The 25,414-nt window shown below is 37.4% G+C and overlaps 1 protein-coding gene across 8 annotated transcripts in view; it reads right to left on the bottom strand.

Annotated features, from left to right (window-relative positions):
• Positions 1 to 24,466, bottom strand: part of DNM1L (dynamin 1L) — a 45,087-nt gene extending 20,621 nt beyond the window's left edge. For 2 of the 8 annotated variants that reach the window (XM_045811933.2, XM_045811937.2), the window contains exons 1-3: positions 24,237 to 24,464; positions 4,627 to 4,774; positions 114 to 160 (exon numbers count right to left, since the gene is read on the bottom strand). In XM_045811933.2, coding sequence (XP_045667889.1) covers positions 114 to 160; positions 4,627 to 4,774; positions 24,237 to 24,338 — 297 coding nt within the window. In that variant the 5' untranslated portion in view covers positions 24,339 to 24,464. Of the gene's footprint in view, positions 1 to 113; positions 161 to 1,592; positions 1,632 to 4,626; positions 4,775 to 24,236 lie in introns of all 8 variants that reach the window. The other 6 variants (XM_045811930.2, XM_045811935.2, XM_045811936.2 and 3 more) reach the window with 6 other exon arrangements.
• Between the last annotated feature and the right edge of the window lie 948 nt (positions 24,467 to 25,414).

Raw genomic sequence — 25,414 nt, 5'->3', positions numbered from 1 at the left:
CAGTTGCTTCAAGGTAACATACCACACCAATGATAAGAAACTAAGTTATCAAATACTTGCACAAAAAAAATTTTCAACATGTTATTTCTTCATAATATTGTGTGATTGATTACCTTATTTTTGGTGTGAAGAAATTTACCCCATTCTTCTGCTTCAACCCCTGAAAAAGAAAAACTCCATTTATTGGAAACTACGGGAATTACCTTTTCATCTTAGGAATTCAAAAAGGCAACACAGTATCATTTGTTTCTGTTTTGCCACTGACAAGCAGTATTTTAAGATCTATTAAATTATACTTTCATATTTTAAAAATTGTATCCTATATTTCAAGAAGTGACTATTTTCAGTTATTCACAGGTCTTCCTTTTGAAATCTAGATTTGAATATTGATTCTACAAATAAAACTATTCACTTCTCTTTGTATTTTGTATGTAATTATATCATAGTAAAAGTATGATTTGTTTTTAAATATCTTACACATAAAGCAGTTTATATAACGAAAGTAACTCAACCAAATGGCTAAAAGAAGAAAAACTAAGAATCCTACTGAGTAATGCAAAAAGCACATAAAATAGATTTACATACATAACTCAAGGTAAAAATTTGCAATGTGTAAATGAAACAGCTATTAAATCCATTTTTTTAAAATTTCGTTTCCTACTGGCTACGTGTAAGTCACAATTTGTTGTTCCTTTAAAAAGCCCCCTCAGTAGTGCATTCTGTGATTTATATGCACTTTCAAGGTGATTTCCCCCCCTTGGAAGTGAAGGTTGGAAAGAAATGAAATGAGTGTGTTGGGGATGAGGGTGGGACAGATAGACCCTAGCATAACTATTGTACGGAGTCGCTACTCTCCATGAAGTTTCCAATAAGGTCTGTTCTTCCTGCACTTGCTGAGAAAAAGGAAAATATATTCACTGTAGGCACTGTTTCAAGTGGTCTAAATCTTGGCAAGCAAGTTTTGTTCTAGTTTTTTCAGAGAAACTAGATATGTTTAATTGTACAAAGGTAACCTAACTGCCTAAGCACAGCTATTGTTTTCGCCAAATTTAGAGTTTTAAATATCTTCATGACTGAGTTTATGAATAATGAACATCAGCCACTGAAATCAAAATAAAAATGACTAAAAGATATTCAAATAAATATTGAAGAAAAAGTGATTCGATTCTTTGGTGGAAATAAGGTAAACAAAACTGGATCCTTTTTGCAAGTAAAATGCTCACCTACTTGAAGCTTAGTACCTTCTTCCAAGGAGTCTCAATGGAGGACTGGAGTATTCTAGGTGAACAGAACTCACAGAGGCAAGTACTACAGACCAAAGGGGTGTTTTTAATTTACCTTATCATATATGAGAGGCCTGGCTTAACAAGCATGTTTTTAAAAATAAAAATAAAACAAATTACATTCACCACCAAAAAAAGCCTGCATTCTGATGCAATGCCAAGAGGGAACGAGAACCACCTGCAATCAATCAATGTGGACAGGCAAATAAAAATGGAAGAGAAATAACGCACACAGCCTGTAAGAGTACATAAGCACACATGCAGGCATACTAGAAAAAGAAGGGCCAAAAACAAATGGATAAAGGAAACCTTTAGAAAGGTGTCTTGAGTTTTTCCATGTAGCAGGGTCTGTAGTTAAAGAGAAACAGCACAGAATTGTAAGTTTAGTGCTTATCCCTAATATTTTAAACCTTTTTAAAAAAATCAAATGTGCAGAAACCTGAACACATTTCAAATGCACAGAGCATTCAATTATTCAAAATTTACAACTGTAACTCCCACTATAATTAATTATAATTAAAGGGATGTAGAGATTGTAAGTGATATAAATGAAGCATACTCTGTGTCATAATTCACTGTTATTTTCCATGACAACTAAGTGTGTTACCTCTGGTTTCTATTCTAACACAACTGGATTAAATACTTGATATATTTGATATCTATGACTATGGGAAAAGATAAATTGCCTGGTACAGAAAAATCTACAAAGCATACCAAAAACATCTTTCAACACCTCAAAAGTAAATATATACAAGTATTTACCCTATTCACAAAGATTGAGCTTTATAAGCGATTATTATGTTCTTTGAAATATACTGAATTTAAAAGAACACAAACGACTTTGGTCTTTAATCAGCATGCTGCTTTTGGATTTTGCCTAAAAAGAAATCTGAGGAAAGCTTGACTTATTTCTTAAAATATATGACAGATAATCATGCAGTCCAAAGTTCAAACTAAACCACTATCTTACTCTAAAAAACAGTGTGAATACGTTTTTGGTAAGATTTTATCAGAAAATTCTTTTACACTGGCAAAAGGGGATGCAAGCTGAGAAATTCTACACATTTGACACCTCAATTATCATAGCTGGTTTGCAGAATGAAAGATTCCACATTGAATAAAATTTCCTGATAATTAAATTATGCCTATTAAACATTAAAATGTTTATTTTAGTCAGTTTTGATGGACCTATATCTAAAATGGATTATACTACTCCATGTCATCCTAAAACACTCTGCTCCTAAACTAAACTATTATTGATAACTTGGGCCTTTCTTACATAACAAAGCCCTGTGACGTATAAATCCTTATACAAAATGGTTAGAGACTGATTTTTTTCTTTTTTGAAAGTTCCATCTGGTTATGTTTTCCTCCCTTTCTCCTCTGTGGTTGTCAGACTGTCAGGTAGTTCATACTCTTGTGGCTAACTCAATGTTTATCTGCTTCATTGTTTCTGATTTTCTCTGTGTTACAAAGATTTATGAGGAAGGTAGACTGTTTATCCTGAGGATAAAGAGGCTCTGGTGAGAAACTAAGGAATTATGACAGTTATTAATAAGACATATGAAATTTAATACTCAAAACTTAATCTATTTTGTGTTCCGGGTAGCTAAGCTGTCATTTTAAGTGACGTTTTATGTTTTTTTATATAAAATATAAGCACTAAGCTTTGAAAAAAATATATATATAGGTTAAAATATGCAGATTTGCTGACCACCACCAAGAAGAGACACATCAACAAAACATAGTGAACATACAAGCAGAGATACTGAGGAACTGACACTTCTGTAGCTGAAATGTACACCCTTTTCTAAAAACACCGCCCAGCTCTGCAAATATTTTCTGAGAGGCAGGATATCTATCATCTGCCCTTTTCATGGTGACTGAAGACAATAAAAAGTTAAAAGAAACAGACCTAACTAATGCCATATGGTTTCTTAAAGTCTTATTAGTTTAAAGTATTTGGTAGATTTGACGAAAGTTAGTGCGAACGAAGTTTTAAGTGTTATTCTATATATATATATATATGAAGCTGAACCACAGGTTAGTCCAAAATGATTAAATTCAAGGCTCAGAATTTCAATAATAAAGAAATATTACAGAAATGCAAAGTGATGAATAATATGCCCAGACGCTACCTAATATAATTAAGAGGCTCCTGCATATCCTCTGGCAGTTTATCCAAAAATATTACTTGTTAACATCTACAACTTCATTAAACTGCTTCAGTGATTAACTTTCTACATCATGATAGGGTTTTTTTTTTTACTTCCTTAACAAAATTAGGCTTTCACCACCAATGCTCCTATAATAATGGAAAAATAAGATACAAATTAAAGTAACTTCAATTTCATCAATACTATCATCACTTCTTAGGTCAGAATCTAAGAAGTAGAATGAAAGTGTACTGAAAACAGATCTCAGCAGGTAAGTAACAAACATGGTACTCTGCTGCAAATGTAGTAATTACAGCATTTTACAGCATTTTATAAAAAAGACAGTCTGAGCCAAACACTGAACAAAGATTAAATATATTACTTTCATCAAGCATTCCAACCTCACTAATATAAATAGGACACATACTTAATAAACAATTTTATATCCGTTTATAGACATAACATTTCTCAAAATATTTTCAGTTTAACCAAAGAAGGACTGCTATAAAGGACAGTGCTTATTTTCTTATCTTATTATTCCACATTTACTATTGCAGGAGTGGGTGGATCTTAAAAATCAGAATAGTAGGTGCTATGTACGTAAGCCTTAGCCAGAGAAAGATAGTAAAAAAATAAAAGAACCAAAACTCTTTCTAAAAATAATATTTTATTAGCTTAAACAGCAAAAGATTCAAAAGTAGCAGGTACATGGTGAGACCAGAAAAGGGAAGGTGAGATAACACTGCTGTATTGAAAAGCAAAGTCATTTTAATTGTATTTAAAATCTTTAAACTAAAATCTAAATTATTTAAATTTCTAAATCAAAGTTAAAAAATAAAAACTGGGAAAAAACCTTATTAAAACACACCAAAAGACACAAAAACTTTTTCTTTCAAATAACTGATTTCTATTTATCCAGTACCTCACTAAATCCTCCCTAAGCATTAATGACAGTTTACTAATAAGCTGAGTTACCAAAAAGGTACTATTCCAAGTCTACTCATGGTCCTCAAAGCAACAAAACTTACTCTTTTTTCATAAGAGAAATGATGCATTCCATTTCTCTTCACAGGACTCCTGCTTCTGTTACAGCCACTGAGTTGTCTAATCAATTCATGTATTTTTAAGCAAATTTTTCAAGCAAAAATGAATTTTTAAACGATTTCTATTCCAATTCTAAAATTTACCATTTTCCTCTCCTGTTGTTTTTCGCTTATCTTCGGGTGAAACATGGACTAGCTGCAGAATGAGAGGTCTCCGGGTGACAATACCAGTGCCTCTGGGAAGCAGGTCCCTCCCCACTAGGCTTTCTAGCACTGAGCTCTTTCCACTGCTCTGAAAACAGAATACACAAGAGCAAAATTAGTTTCTCCACAGATCTTTTTTTAAATATTTATTCATTTGAGAGAGAGAGAGAGAGAGAGAGCGCGCGCACAAACAGACGGAGGGGAAGGCAGAGGGAGAGGGAGAAGCAGGCTCCCCGTTAAGCAGACAGCCCGACACAGGGCTCGATCCCAGGACCTTGGGATCATGACCCAAGCCAAGGCAGATGCTTAACCAACTGAGCAACCCAGGTGCCCCCCCCCACAGGTTTTTTAATAACTCAATAAAACTATACTAACAAAGCACCATACAAAGAAATGAAAGGAAAAATTATCGCAAAGATGTTTAAAAAGAAAGTTTAGTCACATTTTCTATTAAATGATCTTTATTCCTTTATAATAAAGAGAGAATAAAGTCCCACTCTCCCCCCAAAATTTAAAAAATAAAAAATAAAGTCCCACCCCACCCCCATAATTTTCCCACCTTTTCTGATACTCTCCCAACCAGGTTTTCAAAACCCGTATAATACTGGTATGTAACATTATGCCTATGAAAATATATTACTTTAAATGGGGTAGTTCTATACCCTTTTATTTTTAATGTTGCAATCACGGATAATATTCCATATCAATAGACTAACTTCTGCATTTAATAGTTTAGTAGTATTCTACTGTTTGTAAAGCCGAACACTGACTTGGACATTTAAATGGTTTTTGCTATTAACAACACTGCAGTGCACATGCTTTACATATAACCTTACTCACATATTACCTTATTAGTTTTATTAAATGAAATGGCTGTGATTAAAGAGCACAGAGATTTTAAGCATTCACAGATACTGTCAGACTGCACACAAGACAGCAGGAACCAAGCTATCCTTCCCACGTAATCTGCTGCACTCCCATCAGCATTGGGCATTATCACATTTTTGAATCTTTGCTACTTTGATAGATGAACACTGACAACTCATTTAAATTTACATTCCTTTACTACTAAAGGCAAGGATCATTTTGTTTAAAGGCTTTCTGTATTTTTCAGTGACTGTTCAAATGCTGGCATTTTATTATTATTAGCTTATAAAGCCCTTTATCCATGTATTTCATTTTTTGTTCTGAATGTTTCCCAACTTTTTATTATGAAAATTTCAAAGCCACAAGAATTTTGAAAATATTAACAGTGGATGGTCACATCTTAAGATGCACCAATTAACATTTTGACGCATGCTTTTAGCTTTATGTCTGTTCTTAAACACACACACTTCTTTTTCTTCTGTTCTATTTAAGTTAATTATATATATCATGACACTTCATCTCTAAATATTATAGCATATCTAGTTCTAAGAACACTCACAAGGGCATTCTTTTATATAACCACATCCAATGGTCACACACAGGAAACTTAACAACAACAATACGTTTTATTTATTTATTTATTTATTTATTTTTAAGATTTTATTTATTTGACAGAGACACAGCGAGAGAAGGAACACGAGCAGGGGAAGTGGGAGAGGGAGAAGTAGGCTTCCCGCTGAGCAGGGAGCCCGATGTGGGGCTCGATCCCAGGACCCTGGGATCATGACCTGAGCCGAATGCAGACGCTTAATGGCTGAGCCACCCAGGAGCCCCATAACAATATGTTTTAAAACAGTAGATTATCAAATAATATATAAAACCCCAATCTATACATTTTTAATGTTTACAATTTTCTTAACTTTATAGGTAATATTTTCTGTACAGAATATTTTTTCTGTGCTATACTTCTTAGTCAAAACTAGTACAACTTTTACTTTCATATTTTCTAGAAAGGCAAAAATCCTAAATTCATCTATTGTATCAAAAAGAGTCTACAGAAAGCAGATGGCCCACTCGAGTTAGGTTAATTTAAGGAGAATTTATTTACAAGCAGACTGTCTACAAAGCTGAGGCTAAGGCTCACAGAAATCACAAGGAACAGCACAATAACCCAGGCTAGTGACAATAGAGAAGTTCTTACCACCCATAGGCCCTGAAGAAAAGACTAGGACTTCAAAAGAGGGAAAGCCAGCCCAAGGCATCTACATACGGAGAATGAGCCACAGAAATAAATATCCGAACTTTAATCTCCTCTTTTCTCCAATTCCTGCCAGGGCTCCCCATTTCCAAATCATATCAGATGCCAGAGGACATAGGGACCCATTGACATTGTCCAGAAAGGTCCCCTCTGATAAAGAACAAGAATGTTGACTGGAATAGTCAAATCGAAGATTATGTGCCACACCTGGTATTGCCAGGTGTTAAGTGTCTCAGTTAATGCCTCTCACTAAAAAAAAAAAAAAAAAAAAAAGTGATTTTTATCATTTCTTTTCTGTATTCTAAAAATATTTAAATGACATGGAAATTTCCTGTTCTTTATGCATTTAATAAAACATGTCCATAAAAAAGGAAACCATCTAACTCTCTGAATTTTCAAATTTACAGGCATAACTGCTCATAATATTCTTAGAAATTGTTCATTTTTCTTCTAATATTTTGTCTTTATGTTGTTTCTTCTGACCAGATTTTCCAGTTGATTATTAAATTGATTTTACTGGTCAAATCTTTCACTGATTTCATTTTTTAGTTATTTTTCTAATACTGTTAATTTCTACTTCTTCCCTTCCCTCCCCCCCCCCTGAAAAAGAGGGGTTATCTTTTCTTCTTTTTAAAAACTCCTGGAGTTAAACATTTGGCTTATTTCTCTATCTCAGCTACCAACACTTGCCCCACCCATCCCATACACATGCATACATTTCTCAAACTCAGTTGTGTCTATCTTTTCCTCTACACCAAGAATCATGGTTCTCAAGGACACAGTTCATGACAGAATTAGAATAATACACAATTACTCATTTGCTTTTATCTCACATTACAAAGTCTCCAAATACTATCAATGCTACCACCACCAGTAAGATAACTGAAAATAGTTTTTTAAATGTTTTGCATTTGATCCCTCCATTCTCTTTCCCACCTCTTTACAGTCACACTTTCCCCCTTTTAGCCATCATATGATTCTGCAAGTGTCATGCTAACATCAGTCCTTATATTAATGTCTCTCTAGTCATTTTGATTCTCTGAAGCTTGTTATTTAGTAAATTCCTCAGGAAGGGGTAATGAAAACAATATTCTTCAAATTCTAGCATACATATAAGTTTGTGACTTTTATACCTGAAAATCAGCTTGATTATATATAAAATCTTGGGATCATACACTCTTATCTTAGATATAAAATTTCCACAATAAATTGTGTCTTCTCTCATAAGTCTTTTCATAAATATGTCTTCTCTCGTGAATGGTTACTGTCGAAAAATATGACAATAATCTGATTTTCCTTCTAAGGGACGTTGTGAATTCTTGCCTGCAGGTCTGAGGGCTTTTTATTTTTCTTTTAAAGTTCAATAATTTTACTAGACTATGTTGCATCTCAGAGTTGGTCTTTCTGTGTCAATGTTCTCAGGTATGTGCTGTACTTTCTCAAAATGGAATTTCAAATCTGTTTTTAATTCAGTTAAATTTTTAGCATCTGTTCTGTTCCCTCACTAATGGGGGGGGGGAAGGGGCTCCCATTATACATATGTTGGATCTTCTTTGACTGTTTTCAATATGTTAACTGCTGTCAAATTCTTTTTACAACTCTTTCTTACCCTTATTTTTAATGTTTTTCCTTTTCATCTTTCTCTCTCAAGGTACTGTTATGTTTCTTTGCTCTTGTATTCCTTCCATTCCCTTCATTTATAAAATAACTGTTTGTTCATTTCTAATAGTTTTATCACCTAGTTTTTATTTTTTCTCTTGCAAACTTGTTTTTTTAATGCCTTGTGATTATGTCTTGTCTTGCCTTTTGTCTTAATATCTAATTGTTTTCATTTGTTTTGTGGATTTGTCTTTCTGGTGTGCTTTCTTGTCTACAGGGCTGCTATTCTGAGTCTCATTTTTCTTTAAAAACTTTGTGAGATTTGACAACATTTTCTAAACTTTAGAAAAAAAGCTTGATCTAGAATAGCTCTTCTAACTTCACACTCTAAAACTCCCTCATTTACATTCAATGTTCAAAAATATAGTTGTTTTCTGATATCTTGTCTCTCTCGCCACCACTTTTATCAGGATCTTCTCTTTCCTTTGCTGTATTCTTCAGGCAATGCTGTTATATTCTCAGTTCTTTTGCACTCTGAGACTTGGTCCTGGAAAGGAGCTTTGGTTGGTTAGTTTTCAGTTTCACAAAGGTGCTCTAGTCCCTTAAGACTTGACCACAGACCTCTCTCACGCACCCATTATCTGTGGTGCAAAACCCCACCCACTTTCAGCTGGTATTCTTAAACTGGCCATGCAAAATTTCCAGTGATTACTTTCTATTTTTTGATTCCCAGATTCATCAGATGATCCACTGCTTCCCTCTTCTTCCTACATAGATAATAATACACAGGTCTTGGAGCTGTTTGTGGTTCATCCCCAACCTACTGGTACTGGACGGTTTACAGAGAAACATGGTCAACTCATTTTCTTGTAAATGATGTAGGAGCACCTGGGTGGCACAGTCAGTTAAGTGTCCAACTCCTGGTTTCAGCTCAGGTCATGATCTCAGCGTCCTAGGATTGAGCCCCACATCAGGCTCTGCACTCAGCGCAGTCTGCTTGAGATGCTTTCTCCCTCTCTCTCCCACTCATGCAAACTGCTCTCTCACTCTCTAAAATAAATACATAAATATTTGAAAATGTTGTAAATGATCATGGGTTTTGGGTTTCCTATTCTATTTGTCCCATTTTTATGGGAAAGTCATACAGAGATTAGGAAACTATTCTATCACTGTTGTCATCTCAGAAACCATAATATGGAAATTTAGTCCACTTGGAAAAACTGAGACTAGTGCTTAATATTATACATTTTTTTTTACATTATTCAGTCATGAAAAGAAATAAAGTACTGATACATGCTACAACATGGATGAACCTCAAAAACATTACACTAAGTGAAAGAAGTCGGTCACAAAAGGCCACATATTTATTTGATCCTGTTTATATGAAATGTCCAGAAGAGGCAAGAAAGTAGATTAAGTGGCTGCCAAGCACTGAGGATAGAGGGAAGTGGGGAGGGACTGCTAACGGATACAAGGTTTCCTTTTAGGATGATGAAATACCTAAAACTAGATTACGGTGATGGTTGCACAACTCTACAGACTTGCTAAAAACTACTGGTTATACATTTCAAGTAGGTGAACTTTATGGTATATAAAAACATCTCAATAAAGCTGTGAAAAAACAAAATAAAGAAGAAGAAAGTTTCAAATGAATTACAAATTTTAAAAAGTATTAGAGAATATTAAAGTATACCTTCCTGACTCCCTAATACATAAATGTACAAACTAGAGGAAAAAATTTGATAATTCAACTACAGTAAAATTGAAATTTCTTTTACTCATACAAAAAGTTAAGAGGAAAACATTTGTGATCCCTATAACTGACAAAGAACTAGTAAGCAAAATGCAAAAATAACTTCTACAAATTAGTTAGAAAAAGATGAATAATCAAATAGAAAATAATGAGATAGGAACAGAAACTTACAAAAACAGAACGACAAAAGGACAAAAGTTAAGATGCTCAAACTTGTTAATAATCAGGGAGATATAATAAAAACTACAATTAAATACCATAAATTTAAAACGTGACAATAAACAAGAGTCCTGTCCAACATGGCAACTTAAGATGTTGAACTCACCTCCTCCAGACACACCAAATCTACACCTAATTATACAGCACTTCCTCCAAAGAACTGAGGGCTGCCTGAATAGCTTCTATACCACAGAACACAGAGAGGCCACAGAGAAAATGGAAAGAAAGACAGAGAAACCAGACACCATAAGGAAGAGAACCTCTACGCCCAACGCTGTGAGCTGCAATAGGGAGGGATAGTACAAAGGGACTATGGGCAGATTCATCTGCCCTGGGGCTCAGGAAAAAAAAAAACAAAAAAACAATTGTGGTTTAAAAAAGCAATTAGTATAAAAAAGATCCAGCCATACAACTCCACCAGATAGTGGGAGAGCTGCTGGGACTCTCTCCCGGTAGTTTACATTCACCTTCCACCTCGATAGTGCAGATGGTGAGCAGGGTTCCAGGTGCCAAAGCCAACCTACCACCTCAGAGAGTACTGGGTCCCTAGCCTACATCAGCCATAGCCATCCCATCAAGGCACCACCAGTGCGGCACACATCAAGACATCCTTGGTCAGCACTCATTACAGCTCCAGCTGTCATGTCAAGGTGACACAGGAACAAAGTACCCCAGAACACCACAGGCCCATACCACTTTGACTCAAGACAGCTTGCAACGACATACCCCAGCACAGAGCACTCCAGGACTACCTGGATCACACCTGCCTGGATCCAGCCACTCTGCCAAGGGACCCCCCTGCATGGAGCACCCCAGGAACCCCTGCCCCATGCTGCCTCAGTTCCACCCACCCCACCAAGGAATCCCCTAAGTAGAGCACTCCAGATCCCCTGGCCTGCACCACATCTTGTCTGCAGTCACCCTAACAGGGCATCCCCTTCACAGGGTGCTCCAGGTCACCCTGGTCCACACAAGTCTTGGCTCTAGTCACCCTACCAGGGCACCCCCTGAACTGAGTAACCCCAGACATACCAGCCTGCACCCACTTCAGCTTCGGCAATCCTGCCAGGGCACCCTCTGTGTGGAGAACCCAAGGACCAGCTCCTATCCATTTCAGCTTTAGCTGCCCTACCAGGGTGCCCTCTGTAGGGAGGGACCTAGGACCCCCAAGCTTGCACTCACTTCAACTGTGCTGCCAGTGTACCCTCTGAATGGAAAGCCCCTGGACCACCCAGGCACATGCCCACTTCCTCACTGGCCATTCCACCAGGGCAGCCACAGCACAGAGTGCCCCAGGGCCCCACTCCAGACTCAGGCCCAGCCAGCCAAAGTCACCAAACACACACAGTCTACACAGGGGATGATTACACACAAGACCATACCTTCAAGTTTAGGAAAAGTAGCTGTCCAACCCAATTTATAGAAACAAACAAAGTCAAGCAAAATGGAAGACCAAAGAATATGCTCCAAACAAAATAGAACAAAACCTAAAAAAAAAAAAACAAAACTAACTGAAACAGAGATAAGCAATGTACCTGACACAGTTTAAAGTAATGATCATAAAAATGTTCACAAGACTGTAGAGAAGAGTGGGAGAACTCAGTGACACCTTCAATAAAGAGGTAGCAAATACTAAAAAGCTGTAATCAAACTTGAAGAAAACATTAACTAAAATAGAAAATACACTAGAGAGAATCAACAGAGCATCAGAGGATAGAAAAGACTAGATAAGCAATCTGGAAAACAGGGTAATGGAAAGCATCCAAGCTGAAGAGCAAAAAGAAAAAAAGAATTTTTTAAAATGACAACTAGGCTAAAGGATCTCTCAGACAACATCAAGTGAATTACCATTCACATTATAGGGGTCCCAGAAGAAGAGAGGGAAAAAGGGGGCAGAAAATGATATGAAGAAATAATAGCTGAAAACTTCCCTGACCAAGGGAAGGAAACAGACATCCAAGTTCGGGAAGCACAAAAAGTTACAAACAAGATGAACCCAGGAGGCCCACACCAAGACAACGTAATTTAAATGGCAAAAGTTAAAGAAGGAATTTAAAAAGCAGTAGGAGAGAAGAAAAAAAAGAACATAGAAGGAAAACCTCATAAGACTATAAGCAGATTTTTCAGGAGAAACTTTGCATGATATATTCAAAGGGCTAAAAGGAAAAAAAAAATCTACAACCAAAAATATTATACCCAGCAAGCTTATCACTCAGAACTGAAGGAGAGATAAGGAGTTTCTCAAACAAAAATTAAAGAAGTTCATTACCACTAAACCAGCCTTACAAAAAATGATAAAACGACTTCTGTAAGTAAGGGGGGGAAAGCTATAATTAGAAATAAGAAATCTATGAAAAAATGATGCAAAATCTAACAACATATAATTAAAACATGGAGGAGGGAGTAAAAAAGTTTTTTTGAATGTGTTCAAATGTAAATGCCCACCAACTTAATATAGAAAGCTGTATACTTGGGACCCTACATATGAATCTCATGGTAACTACAAACCCAAAACCTACAATAGACACACAAAAAAATAAAGAAAATCAAGCATAACACTACAGAAAGTCATCAATAACAAGGAAAGAGAGCAAGAGAAAAGGAACAGAGAAGAACTACAAAAACAACCGAAAACTATTAACAAAATGGCAAAAAGTACACACCTATCAATAGTTATTTTAAATGTAAACAGACTAAATGCTCCACCAATCAAAAGACATAGTGTGGTGAACTGGATTAAAAAAAAAAAAAAAAAGACGCATTTATAAAATGCCTGCAGGAAACTCACATCAGACCTAAAGATACATTCAAACTAAAAATGAAAGTATGGAAAATGACATACCATGCCAAAACAAATGAAAAAAATGCTGGAGTAGCAATACTTTTATCAGACACAAATGGACTTTAAAACAAAGACTGTAACAAGAGACAAAGAAGGACATTACATAAGGATAAACAGGTCAATCCCACAGGAGCATATAACAATTTTAAGTATCTACGCACCCAAAATTGGAGCACCTAAATACATAAAGCAAATATTAAAACACAAAAGGAAAAATTAATAGTAACACAACAGTAGCAGAGGACTTTAACACCCCACTTACATCAATGGGCAGATCATCCAGGCAGAAATTCAATAAAGGAACAGTGTCTATGTTTGGGGCTTGAATTCACAACTCTGAGATCAAGACCTGAGCCAGCCAAGATCAAGACCTGAGCTGGCTGAGATCAAGACCTGAGCCAAGATCAAGAGTTGGACACTTAACCAACTGAACCACCCAGGCACCCCAAGGAACAGTGTCTTTGAATGACACATTAGACTAGACAGACTTAAATATATACAGCACATTCCATCCAAAAACAGAATACACATCCTTTTGTTGGAACATTCACCAGGGCAGATCACATGTTAGGCTACAAAAACAAGTCTCAATAAAGTTAAGACTGAAATCATATCATGCATCTTTTCTGACTACAACAGTATGAAACTAAAAATGAATTACAAGGAAAAAACTGGGAAAAATCACAAATACATAGATGCTAAACAACATAGTAAAAAGCACCCAACTGGTCAATGAAGAAATCAAATAGGAAATCAAAACATACATGGAGACAAATGAGAATATGAACATAACGATCCAAATCTTTAAATGCAGCAAAAAACAATTCTTAAAGGAAAATTTACAGTGATACATGCCTCATCAAGAAATAAGAAAAATCGCAAATAATCTTACACCTAAAGTAACTAGAACAAGAACAAAGCCCAGAGTGAACAGAAGAAAAGAAATAATAAAGATGAGAACACAAACGAAATAGAGAATGATAAAGCAGTACAAAAAAAAAAAAAAAATTGAAACCAAGAGCTGGTTCTGTGAAAATAAAACAAAACTGATAAGCTTTTAGCCAGAATCATCAAGGTAGAGGATACAAAATCAGAAATGAAAGAGAACAACCAACACCACAGAAATACAAGAATTGAGAGAATACTACCAAAAAAAAAAATTCATATGCCAGCAAATTGACAATCTAGAAGAAATGGATAAATTCCTAGAAAACAATCTTCCAAAACTAAGTCAGGAAGAAATAGAAAATCTGAATAGACCAATTACTCATAACAAAATTGAATTGGTAAAAAAAAAAAGCAAAAACAAAAACAAAAACTCCCCAAGACCAGATGGCTTCACAGGCAAATTCTCCCAAACATGTACCTAGTCTTCTCAAACTATTCCAAAAAATAGAAAAGGAAGGAAAACTTCTGAATTCATCCTATGAGGCCAGCATTACCCTGATATCAAAACCAGATAGACACTACAAAAAAAGAAAACTACAGGCCAATATCTTTGATGAACATAGATGCAAAAATCCCCAATAAAATATTAGCAAATTGAAGCCAACAATACATTTAAAAAAATCATTCACAGGACGCCTGGGTGGCTCAGTCAGTTAAGCATCTGCCTTCGGCTCAGGTCATGACCCCAGGATCCTGGGATCGAGTCCCATATCAGGCTCCTTGTCAATGAGGAGCCTGCTTCTCCCTCTACCTGTTACTCCCCCTACTTGTGCTCTCTCTCTCTGATAAATAAATAAATAAAATCCTGAGGAAAAAAAATCATCCACTACAATCAACTGGGATTTATTCCTGGGATGCAAGGGTGGTTCAATATCCACAAATCATTCAATGTGCTACATCACATCAACAAAATACAGGATAAGAACCATATGATCATTTCAATAGATGCAGAAAGAACATGTGACAAAGTAAAAAAATCCATTCACCAGGGCGCCTGGGTGGCTCAATTGGTTAATCGACCAACTCTTGATTTCAGCTCAGGTCATGATTTCAGGGTCGTGAGATCGACCACCACACCGGGCTCCACGCTCAGTGGGGAGTGTGCTTGAGATTCTCTCTCTCCCTCAGCTTCTCACTCTGCTGCTCCCCTAGCTCACACTCTCTAAAATAAATAAAACCTTAAAAAAAAAAATCCATTCAACAAAGCAGGTTTAGAGGAGACACACCTCAACATAATAAAGCCCATATGTGAAAAATCCAAAGCTAACATCATCCTGAATGGGGAAAAACTGTGAGCTTTTCTAAGATCGGAAACAAGATAAGGATGTCCACTCTCCCCACTTTTATTCAACACAGTACTCAAAGTCCTAGCCACAGTAATCAGACAAGAAAAGAAATAAAAAGCATTCAAATTGACAAGGAAAAAGTAAAACTTTCATTATTGGCAGACTACATGATACTATACATAGAAAACCCTAAAGACTCCACCAAAAAACTACTAGGCCTGATAAATGAATTCAGGAAAGTTGCAGAATACAAAGTCAACAGACAGGTATCTGTTGTATTTCTATACACTAATAATGAAACAGCAGAAAGAAAAGAAGAAAACAGTCCCATTACAATTGTACCAAAAGTAATAAAATACCAAAGAATAAACGTAACCAAGGAGGTGAGAGACCTATATTCTAAAAACCATAAAATACTGATGAAAGAAAATAAAGATGACACAAACAAAATAGAAAGATATTCCATGGTCATGGATTGGGAGAACAAAATTTTTAAAATGTCCATATTACCCAAAGCAATCTACAGATTTAATGCAATCCCTATCAAAATACTTTTCACACAACTAGAATAAATAATCCTAAAAGTTGTATGGAACCACAAAAGACCCCAAATAGCCAAAGTAATCTGAAAAAAGAAAAACAAAACTGGAGATTATCACAATCCCAGATTTCAAGATAAACTACAAAACTAGATTAATCCAAACAGTATAGTACTGGCACAAAAACAGACACATAGATCAATAGAACAGAAGAGAGCCTAGAAATAAATACACAATGGTCAATTAATCTATGGCAAAGCAGGCAAGAATATGCAAATGGGAAAAAGTCTCTTTAACAAATAGTGCTAGGAAAACTGGACAGCTTACATGCAAAAGTATGAAAGTGGACCACTTTCTTACACCATACACAAAAATAAACTCAAAATGGATTAAAGACCTAAATGTGAGACCTGAAGCCACACAAATCCTGGAAGAGAGCACAGGCAGTAATTTCTTTGACATGTGTCAGAGCAATATTTTTCTAGACATGTCTCCTAAGGCAAGGGAAACAAAAATAAACTACTGGGACTATATCAAAATAAAAAGATCTGGACAGCAAATGAAACAATTGACAAAACTAAAAGCTGGTCTACTGAATGGGAGAAGACAGTTGCAAATCACATACCCAATAAAGGGTTATTATCCAAAACATAAAAGAACTTACACAACAACACCAAAAACACAAATAATCCAATTAAAAATGGGCAAAAGACATGAACAGACATTTCTCCAAAAAAGACATAGGGATGACCAACAGACACATGAAAAGATGCTCAACATCACTACTCATTAGGGAAATGCAGATCAAAACCACAATGAGATACCACCTCACACCTGCCAGAATAGCTAAAATCAAAAACATAAGAAACTAGTGTTGACAAGAATGTGGAGAAAAAGGAACCCTCATGCACTATTGGTGGGAATGCGAACCAGCACAGCCACTTTGGAAAACAGTATGGTGGGTCCTCAAAAAAACTGAAAATAGAATTACCATATGACCCAATAATTCCACTACTGGGTATTTACCCAAAAAATTAAAAAATGCTATTTGAAAAGACATATGCACCCTTTCAGTTTTTGCAGGATTAGTTACAACAGCCAAATTATGGAAGCAGCCTAAGTTTCCATTGATAGATAAATGGATAAAGAAGGTGTGGTGTGTATAGATAGGATAGATGGACAGAGAGATGGATAGATACATACATACACACACACTGTGGAATATTACTCAGCCATAAAAAATGAAATCATGCCATTCATAATAACATGGATCGATCTAAAAAGTATAATGCTAAGTGAAATAAGTCAGAAAAAGACAAATACCGTATGATTTTACTCTATGTAGACTCTTAACTATAGAGAACTGATGGTTACCAGATTGGCGGGGGGGGGGGGGTGTGAAATAAGTGAAGGGGTTTAAGAGTACACTTATCATGAGCACTGAATAATGTACAGAATTGTGTAATCAATATATTGTACATCTGAAATTAATATAACACTGTATGTTAAGTGAACTGGATTTAAAATTTAAGGAAAAAAACACATTAGACCAGATGGACTTAAGAGATATACATAGAACATTCCATCCAAAACTAACAGAATACACATTATTCTCAAGCACACACAGAACACTCTCCAGCATAGATCATATATCAGGCCACAAAACAAATTTTAGGGGTGCCTGGGTGGCTCAGCTGTTAAGCGTCTGCCTTTGGCTCAGCAGGTCATGATCCCAGGGTCCTGGGATCGAGACCTGTATTGGGCTCCCTGCTTGGTGGGAAGCCTGCTTCTCCCTCTCACACTCCCCTTGCTTGTGTTCCCTCTCTTGCTGTCTCTGTCAAATAAATAAATAAAATCTTTAAAAAAAAAAAAAAGGCAAAAAAACAAAACAAATCTTAGTAAGTTTAAGAATACTGAAATGATATCAAGCATCTTTTCCAACCACAATAGTATGAAACCAGGAATCAATTACAAGACCGAAAAATCTGTAAATATGGGGAGACTAATCTCCACATGCTATTGAACAAATGGATGAAAAAAAATTTAAAAACTGCTTTAAACAAATGAAAATAAAACATACCAAAACTTACAGGATGCAGCACAAGCAGTTCTAACAGAGGATCTCATAATGATAAATGCCTATATTAACAAACAAAAAAGATCTCAAATAAACAACCTAAATCTACACCTCAAGGAACTAGAAAAGGAAGACTAAATTTAGCCCAAATTAGTAGTAAAGGAATTAAATATATCAAAGATTAAAGCATATATAAGTGAAATAGAAACTAAAAAGAGAACAGGAAAAAAAAAATCAATGAAACAAAGAGCCGTTGTTTTGAAAAAAATAAAAAATACACAAATCTTTAGCTAGGCTTGCCAAAAAAAACGAGGACTCAAAATCAGAAATAGAAGAGATGTTACAACTATTATCACAGCAATACAAAAGATCTTAAAAGACTACTGATACACACATGCATGCACAATGGAATACTATTCGGCCATAAAAAGGGAAAGAAATCCTGCTATTTGCAACAACACAGGTGGATCTTGACAGCATTACACTAAGTCAGAGAAAGACAAATACCACATGATCTTATTTACATGTGGAATCTAAAAAAAAGCAAATGCCTATCAGAAGCAGGGGGTAGTGAAATGGATGAAGATAGTCAAAGGTACAAACTCCCAATAAGGTAAGTCCCAGGAATGTAACGAATAGTATGGTGACTATAGATAATATCACTGTACTTTCTATTTGAAAGTTGTTAAGACAGTAAATTTTTTCTTTTCTTTTCTTTTTTTAAGATTTTATTTATTTATTTGACAGAGAGAGAGAAAGAGACAGCCAGCGAGAGAGGGAACACAAGCAGGGGGAGTGGGAGAGGAAGAAGCAGGCTCCCAGCGGAGGAGCCTGATGTGGGGCTCGAGCCCAGGACCCTGGGATCACGCCCTGAGCCAAAGGCAGACGCTTAACGACTGAGCCACCTAGGCTCCCCCAAATTTTAAATTTTCATAAGGAAAAAAATTCAACTATGTGTGATGAATATTAACTAGACTTATTATGGTGATCATTTCACTACATCTGTACATCAAATCATTATGTTGTACTCATGAAAATAATGTAATGCTGTATTATGTCAAGTATATCTCAATTGCAACAGATTCACATACAGACCAAACAAAACATGTTTATAGGTTCTCATTTTTACCTATTACGAATAATGTTGGCTTCCTCAACAACTGGTTAGAACAGTGCTTGTTTTCCCCAGGGATTTAAACACCCAATATCCACACTCTTTCCAGGAAGGTGAGTGGCTACAGAAATTTCAGTATGGCAAGTCACAGGCAGCTTGCTCTGAAAATAGGGCTCACTTGGTACTGCAATGCCTTCTGCTTTTTTCATCTCCACATTTTCCCCAAATTGATTTACTATCTATATATTTAAGCGTTAGAGATTTGTGTGCCTGGTCTTAGTGTCATCTTTTAGTTTCTCCCAAATTGTACTGTATTGAAATTTACAGTGCTCTGGATTGAGACTGAGACTTTCACTGAAAAGGCTTTGTCATATTTTTAGCTTCTTCTCTCTGATAACTACCATCAATTGGAAAATGGAAGTGGTAAATATTCATTCATGTCACATTACCCAGAACTGATTCAGCTTTTAACTAAGTTTTTATTTTTCATTGTATAAGACAGGCCTCTTAATTCTTTGATATTAATATAACAGATAAAAATGTATTTTTCTTAATTTTTTAACTTTTTCTATGTAGTGAAAGAAGCCAGACATAAATACCACATATTTTACAATTCCATTTCTATGAACTATCCAGAATAGGTAAATCCACAGAGACAGAAAGAAGACTGGTGGTTGCCAGGGACTGGAGAGACAATGAAAAATAGGAAGTGATTGCTTAATGGGTATGGAGTTTTCTTTTTGGGTGATAAAAATGTTTTGGACCTAGAAAGAGGTGGCGATTGCACAACACCATGGATGTACTGAATGCCAATGAACTGTACACTCTGGATGGCAAGTTTTATGTTATATAAATTTCACCTCATTTTTAAATCTAAAAAAGGAGCAGCACATGAGCTATATAAAGAAACTAGGAAAAAAAGAAAAATGTAAGTTTACCTAAGAATATTCACAAGAAATCAATATAGGAATGAAAACTATGATCAATATTTGGCATGAAATTACTAAACTTAATGAAATCATCACCTCTACGAACCCAAAACAAACGAAGGTATATCCAGCAGGAGAGGGCAAGATTTCAGGAACTCACATGTAGATAGCAATGTGGGAGGGGGTCCTTTTTTAAAATAAAGAATTCCAGACTAATTTAGCACTTTTTAAAAAGATTTCATTTATGTGAGACAGAGAGACATGGGTGGGGGGAGCAGCCTCTCCACTGAACGGGGAGCCCGGCGCGGGGCTCCAAACCAGGACCTTGGCAGACACTTAACTGAGTCACCCAGGTGCCCCAATTTAGCACTTTTTTAAAAAAGACAGTAACAAGAGTTGGTGACCATGTGCAGAAACTGAAACCCTCATACACTGATGGAGGGAATGTAAAATGGGATAGCCACAATAAAAAAACAATGTGGCAGTTCCTCAAAGTTAAAGGAGTTACCAAATGACCCTGCAATTCTACTAAGTATATACCCAAGAGAACTGAAAACATGTCCTCACAACAACTTGTAAACAATGTTCATAGCATTATTCATCATAGCCAAAAACTGGAAACAACCCAATATTCATCGACTAATGAATGGATAAGCAAACTGTGGCATACCTACACAACGGAATATTACTTAGCCATAAAAAATACATGGATGAACCTAAAAAACATGCTGAACAATAGAAGCCAAACACAAGGGGCCACATATTGTAGGATTCCGTTTATACTGAAATGTCCAGAACAGGCAAATCCACAGACAGAAAATAGATTAGTGGTTGCCAGCGGATGGGACCGGGGGAGGATGAAATCAGGAATGACTGCTAACGGGTACAGAGTTTCTTTCCTGCATAATAAAAAGGTTCTTAAAAAAAAAAAAATTCGAGAATTAGTGGTGATGGTGGCATAACCTGGTGAGTATACTAAAAACCACTGAACTTTACACGGGTGAATTTTATGTTATAGGAATATTTTAATTTTTTAAATGTTAAATTAAAAAGAAAGGTTGGTTTGCAAACTGGTCATTTAAAACCCAAGGTTCCTTTTTGAATTACTAAAGGTGGAGTGCTGAAATCACTGAAAAGGTAAAGTGAAAAGTTCCTTCCTAGCAACTCTGAGCCAGCATCTCAGTTAATGTCATCAGCACTGGGATTCCTATACTGGGTGGTGGTTTGGATTACATACCTGGGTGGGCTCCCCCTTCTAATTCTCAACTTAAAAAACACTGATTAAATTTCCCAAGTTGAGTCACAAAAGTTAACTCTTATCTCCTTCTCCACCTGCAAAGTACACCATGCTCTAAAAGTATCAACCTTTTCTCTCCCCTCTTCAGTGCTTTCCACACAGATGTTCTCAGCTAGAGAAAAAAGAAAACTACTTAGCTAAACCATAAAAGCTGTGAATGATCTACAGCTATAAACTGATTCCCTCTCAGCTCCTCCAACTCACTAGGCTTGAAGTAAGTATTACTTGGGCAATTTAAGAAATCAAGAATCAGAATGCCACCATGATCAACATGCTACTGGATGGTAGTATGCCCTTAGCTCAGCTTTCCTGTCTTTTCCGTTTCGTGCACTTTAAAGTCAAAGACACACTAAAATTCTTTTCAGTTAGGATCAATGAACCAACCGCATCAGAATCACCTGTGATGCCTGGCCCAACCTAGACTTAGAAAATCAAAATCTCTGGGGATGGAATCCAGGAACTTATTTTCAAAATGATTCTTACATACACACTAAGTTTGCAAATCACTGTTCTAAAAAGTTCAATAAAATGGGACCTACAGCCACTTAAGGTATAGGTAATGTGTAAGAGAGACTATACCTGTGTTATGAAGACATCATCACTGCTACTGAGAAGTTTACCTGTCAGAACACTATGTCTGGAACTCACTGTACACTACTCCATTAAATATGAATGTAATGCATGTGCTGTATAAATGTACAAAACATTAAATGGCATAGATGACAAAGTAGTGGTGTACTTGTATTCAAGTCAAGCACAAGATTTTCTTCAACATACTGAGGAAAGTACGGGGAAAAAAGACATTGTTTTTAATCTTATTTATTTCTGCTGTACCTGAATAATAAAGAATTGAATTTCAATATGTATAATAAAGACCTAAACGGAGATAAACTTCATTAAATCAAGTCTTTAAGAACTAATTTCCCCGGGGCGCCTGGCTGGCTCAGTCAGTAGAGCGTGTATGTGACTCTTGATCTCAGGGTTAAGCTCAAACCCAATGCAGAGTGTACTTAAAACAACAACTAATTTCCCTTCTGAGTAATTTCAAACATCAAAATACAAACACGGCATACACCTGTCACTACTAGGATGGTTCTTGCTAGCACACATTAATGACTTTCCTAACAGTGAGATCTTTACTTTTCTACTCTGACCCTCCCAATTCTGCCAACAGGTTTATTCACGGAAATAAAACTCAATTTTGTGTAAGAAAATTCCTTCTTGATTTTAAACTATTTATGCTGATACACAATAGCCCTGATTCTTTTACTGCTTCAAGCTTAAAAAGCATGGAGAATCTCTTACAAGTATATGGAAAGTTTCTGGTCCACAGACAGGAAAGACTTCCAAATTACTACCAAAGAAGATTTATTTCATCTCCTTTAATTCTATTTTCAAAAACAGATCTGTTTTGATGCTAGAAGTCCCAGTGTTTTAAAATATTAGCTAGTTACAGTGAGCAATATTCATTCATTCAAAGTATTTATAGAACACTCACCACATACCCCAGACTGTTCCAGAGCTAGGAACAGGAACACAGCAGTGAACAAAACATGCTAAATAAAAATACTGTTCACAATATTATATTGATGATTCAGTGTCCAATCATTACAAATATTGAGTTTCAAATACTACAATATATGTAGGCAGGAGAGACCAGAATCTATACCAATCCTACAGCAGACCAAGCCAATGTGTTTCTGAAATAATTTCTATTACTATATTTAAAAGAAAGAAAAAGTGCAGGATGCCTATGGTTTTCAAGGTTTCCAGTGTTTGAATATATTCTATAGTATTCTCTCCTAATATTTATACTCTACACTAAAATACTGTAGCAAGATGTAGCAACAGAAAATGAGTAAAACAGAACTAAGATCATTAAGAAATAAAAACACTTAAAATCAATTTACCAAGTAATCTCTAAAATGCGTTTCTCTGAACTCTGGTAAAAGTCCTTGGATTCTTCTTAAACCAAGAAAAGCAGCAGGCAGAGAAAATGAAACTTATACTTCTCTATCACTCTAGAAATTTGTTTCTTCAACATTTCTGCATATAAAAAATTACACTATTAATGAGACCCAAAATGAAAAGACCAGGGAACCTTAATGCCCAATTTGGATGGAAGACAAAAACCACAGCCTACTCAGAAAAACTGGTTATTCCTTCCTCAAACCAGGTACCGGTGGGTTGTTTTTTTTTTTTTTTTTTTTTTTTTTTTGCTTTTGGGTTGTTTTTGTTTTTGTTTTTAACTGCTTCGGCGTTCCCGAAACCTGAAGGGATTGCACTGCAGGAAAACATTCAGGTGCCACACAGCCGCGGCCTTCTCAGCCCAGACCCCGCGGTTCCAAAACTGACTCCGCAGCCCCTGAGCAAGGCAAGGAGGGGAATAAAAAAAACCTTGCCGCCCTAAAACCAACCGAGGAAGGGCTGGCTCGCCCAGCACAAGCCCAGCGTGGCCCCGCGTGCCCCGCGCGTCCCCCAGGTGCCCTTGCAAGCAGCGGCCCGCCGGGCAAGCCGCGCCCGGTCCCCGCGGACTCCAGTTGAGCCCGCCGGCCGGTCCCTCCCCTCGCCCGCCCCCGGGACCCGCGGGGCCCGCCGCGCCGGCTCCGCCCCTCGCCTCCCGACCGGGCCCGGATTCCCAGGCCCGAAGCAACGCAGCACCAGGCGGGAAGGCGCCGCAGAGCCCGGGGAGCCCCGGCGCCCCCAGCAGCGCCCTCCCCCTACAGGCCGCAAAGGCCAGCTGGGAGCGGGCGCTGCCGCAGCCCCCCACCAAGCCCGCACCCCGGACTCTGGCCTGGGTGGACGCCGCCCTCGTCTCTTACCTGCGTTCCCACCACGACGATCTGAGGCAGCTGGATGATGTCGGCGCCCACCGTGTTGAAGACATCCTGGAGCTTGTTGATAACAGGAATTAGCGCCTCCATGACTCCGAAAACACGGGACCCTTGCCCGGCCGGCCGCGGCAATGAATGGGGCCGGGGCCCAGAGTCCGCCTCCTTCCTCCTCTCCTCCGCCCTCTCCTCGGGAGCCGGCACCCATTGGACCCCGCCCGCCCGCTACCTGCCCCCTCCCGGCAGGCCACGCGCTAAGAGGAAGGTGGAGAGGAACAAAGTCTGCCGGGAGTTGTAGTTCTGGGGCGGAGGAACGCCCTGGCCTACGGCTTCCAGAAGGCTGCGCGGCGCTGGGCGGGCGGAGAGCCAGGAACGCCGGCGTGCTTCGTGGGCTCTTGTGTAAAGACTAGGGAGTGAGACCCCGGAGAGTAGGAGGGAAGACATCCATGTATGCCTGTACACGGGCGTAGCGGGTGTGAAAATGCCGGATATGAATGTGTGTTAAGTAGAGAGGAGTATCCAAGATGTCATTTCCTTATAAGGACGCTTGCTTAACAAGGGCGGGTTGGAGAGGCTTGAAAGGATAGCTTATAGCCTCAGGCACCCCAATCAGGTGCACAGGATCTGTAGGGTGATACTGCAGAAGGCGTGGGGTGCTATTTTGCAAAGATACACCAGCCCCGGTTAGAAGACGCGGGTTCTCCAAGATTTTTGTAAAAACGTGTTCAACAACAACAACAACAACAAAAGTGTTAAGAAAGAATCTTATGTCAAGAGTTTTGGAGGGGAAAGGCTGAGCCCTTGTTCTCTATATTCTGTATTAAACTTTATTAGCTGTGGCCTGATTCCTGGCAAAGTGGAGATCTGATAAGTGCCTTACTTGATTTTGCTAAGTGTGGCTACTGTACTATTCCTAAATGTTTTCCTTTTTAGATAGATCGTACCTCTCCTCTACTCTAAACCTCCAAATGTTTCTTATCTCGAAGTAAAAAAAAGGTGACATTTGAGCAAAGATCTAATGTAGGTGAGGAGAGGCGTGCCTGGGTGGCTCAGTCGGTTAAGCGTGTGCCTTGGGCTGAGGTCATGATCCCCAAATCCTGGGACGGAGACCCAAGTGGGTTTCCTGCTCAGTGGGGAGTCTGCTTCCTCCTCTCCCTCTGCCCCTCTCC

Source organism: Ursus americanus, chromosome 25 (genome assembly GCF_024610735.1).
Source record: "Ursus americanus isolate L20-20 chromosome 25, mUrsAme1.1.p, whole genome shotgun sequence".
In the NCBI taxonomy this organism is placed as follows: domain Eukaryota; kingdom Metazoa; phylum Chordata; class Mammalia; order Carnivora; family Ursidae; genus Ursus; species Ursus americanus.
The sequence above is the reverse complement of the archived record's forward strand: the minus strand, read 5'-3'. Positions and strand labels throughout refer to the sequence as shown.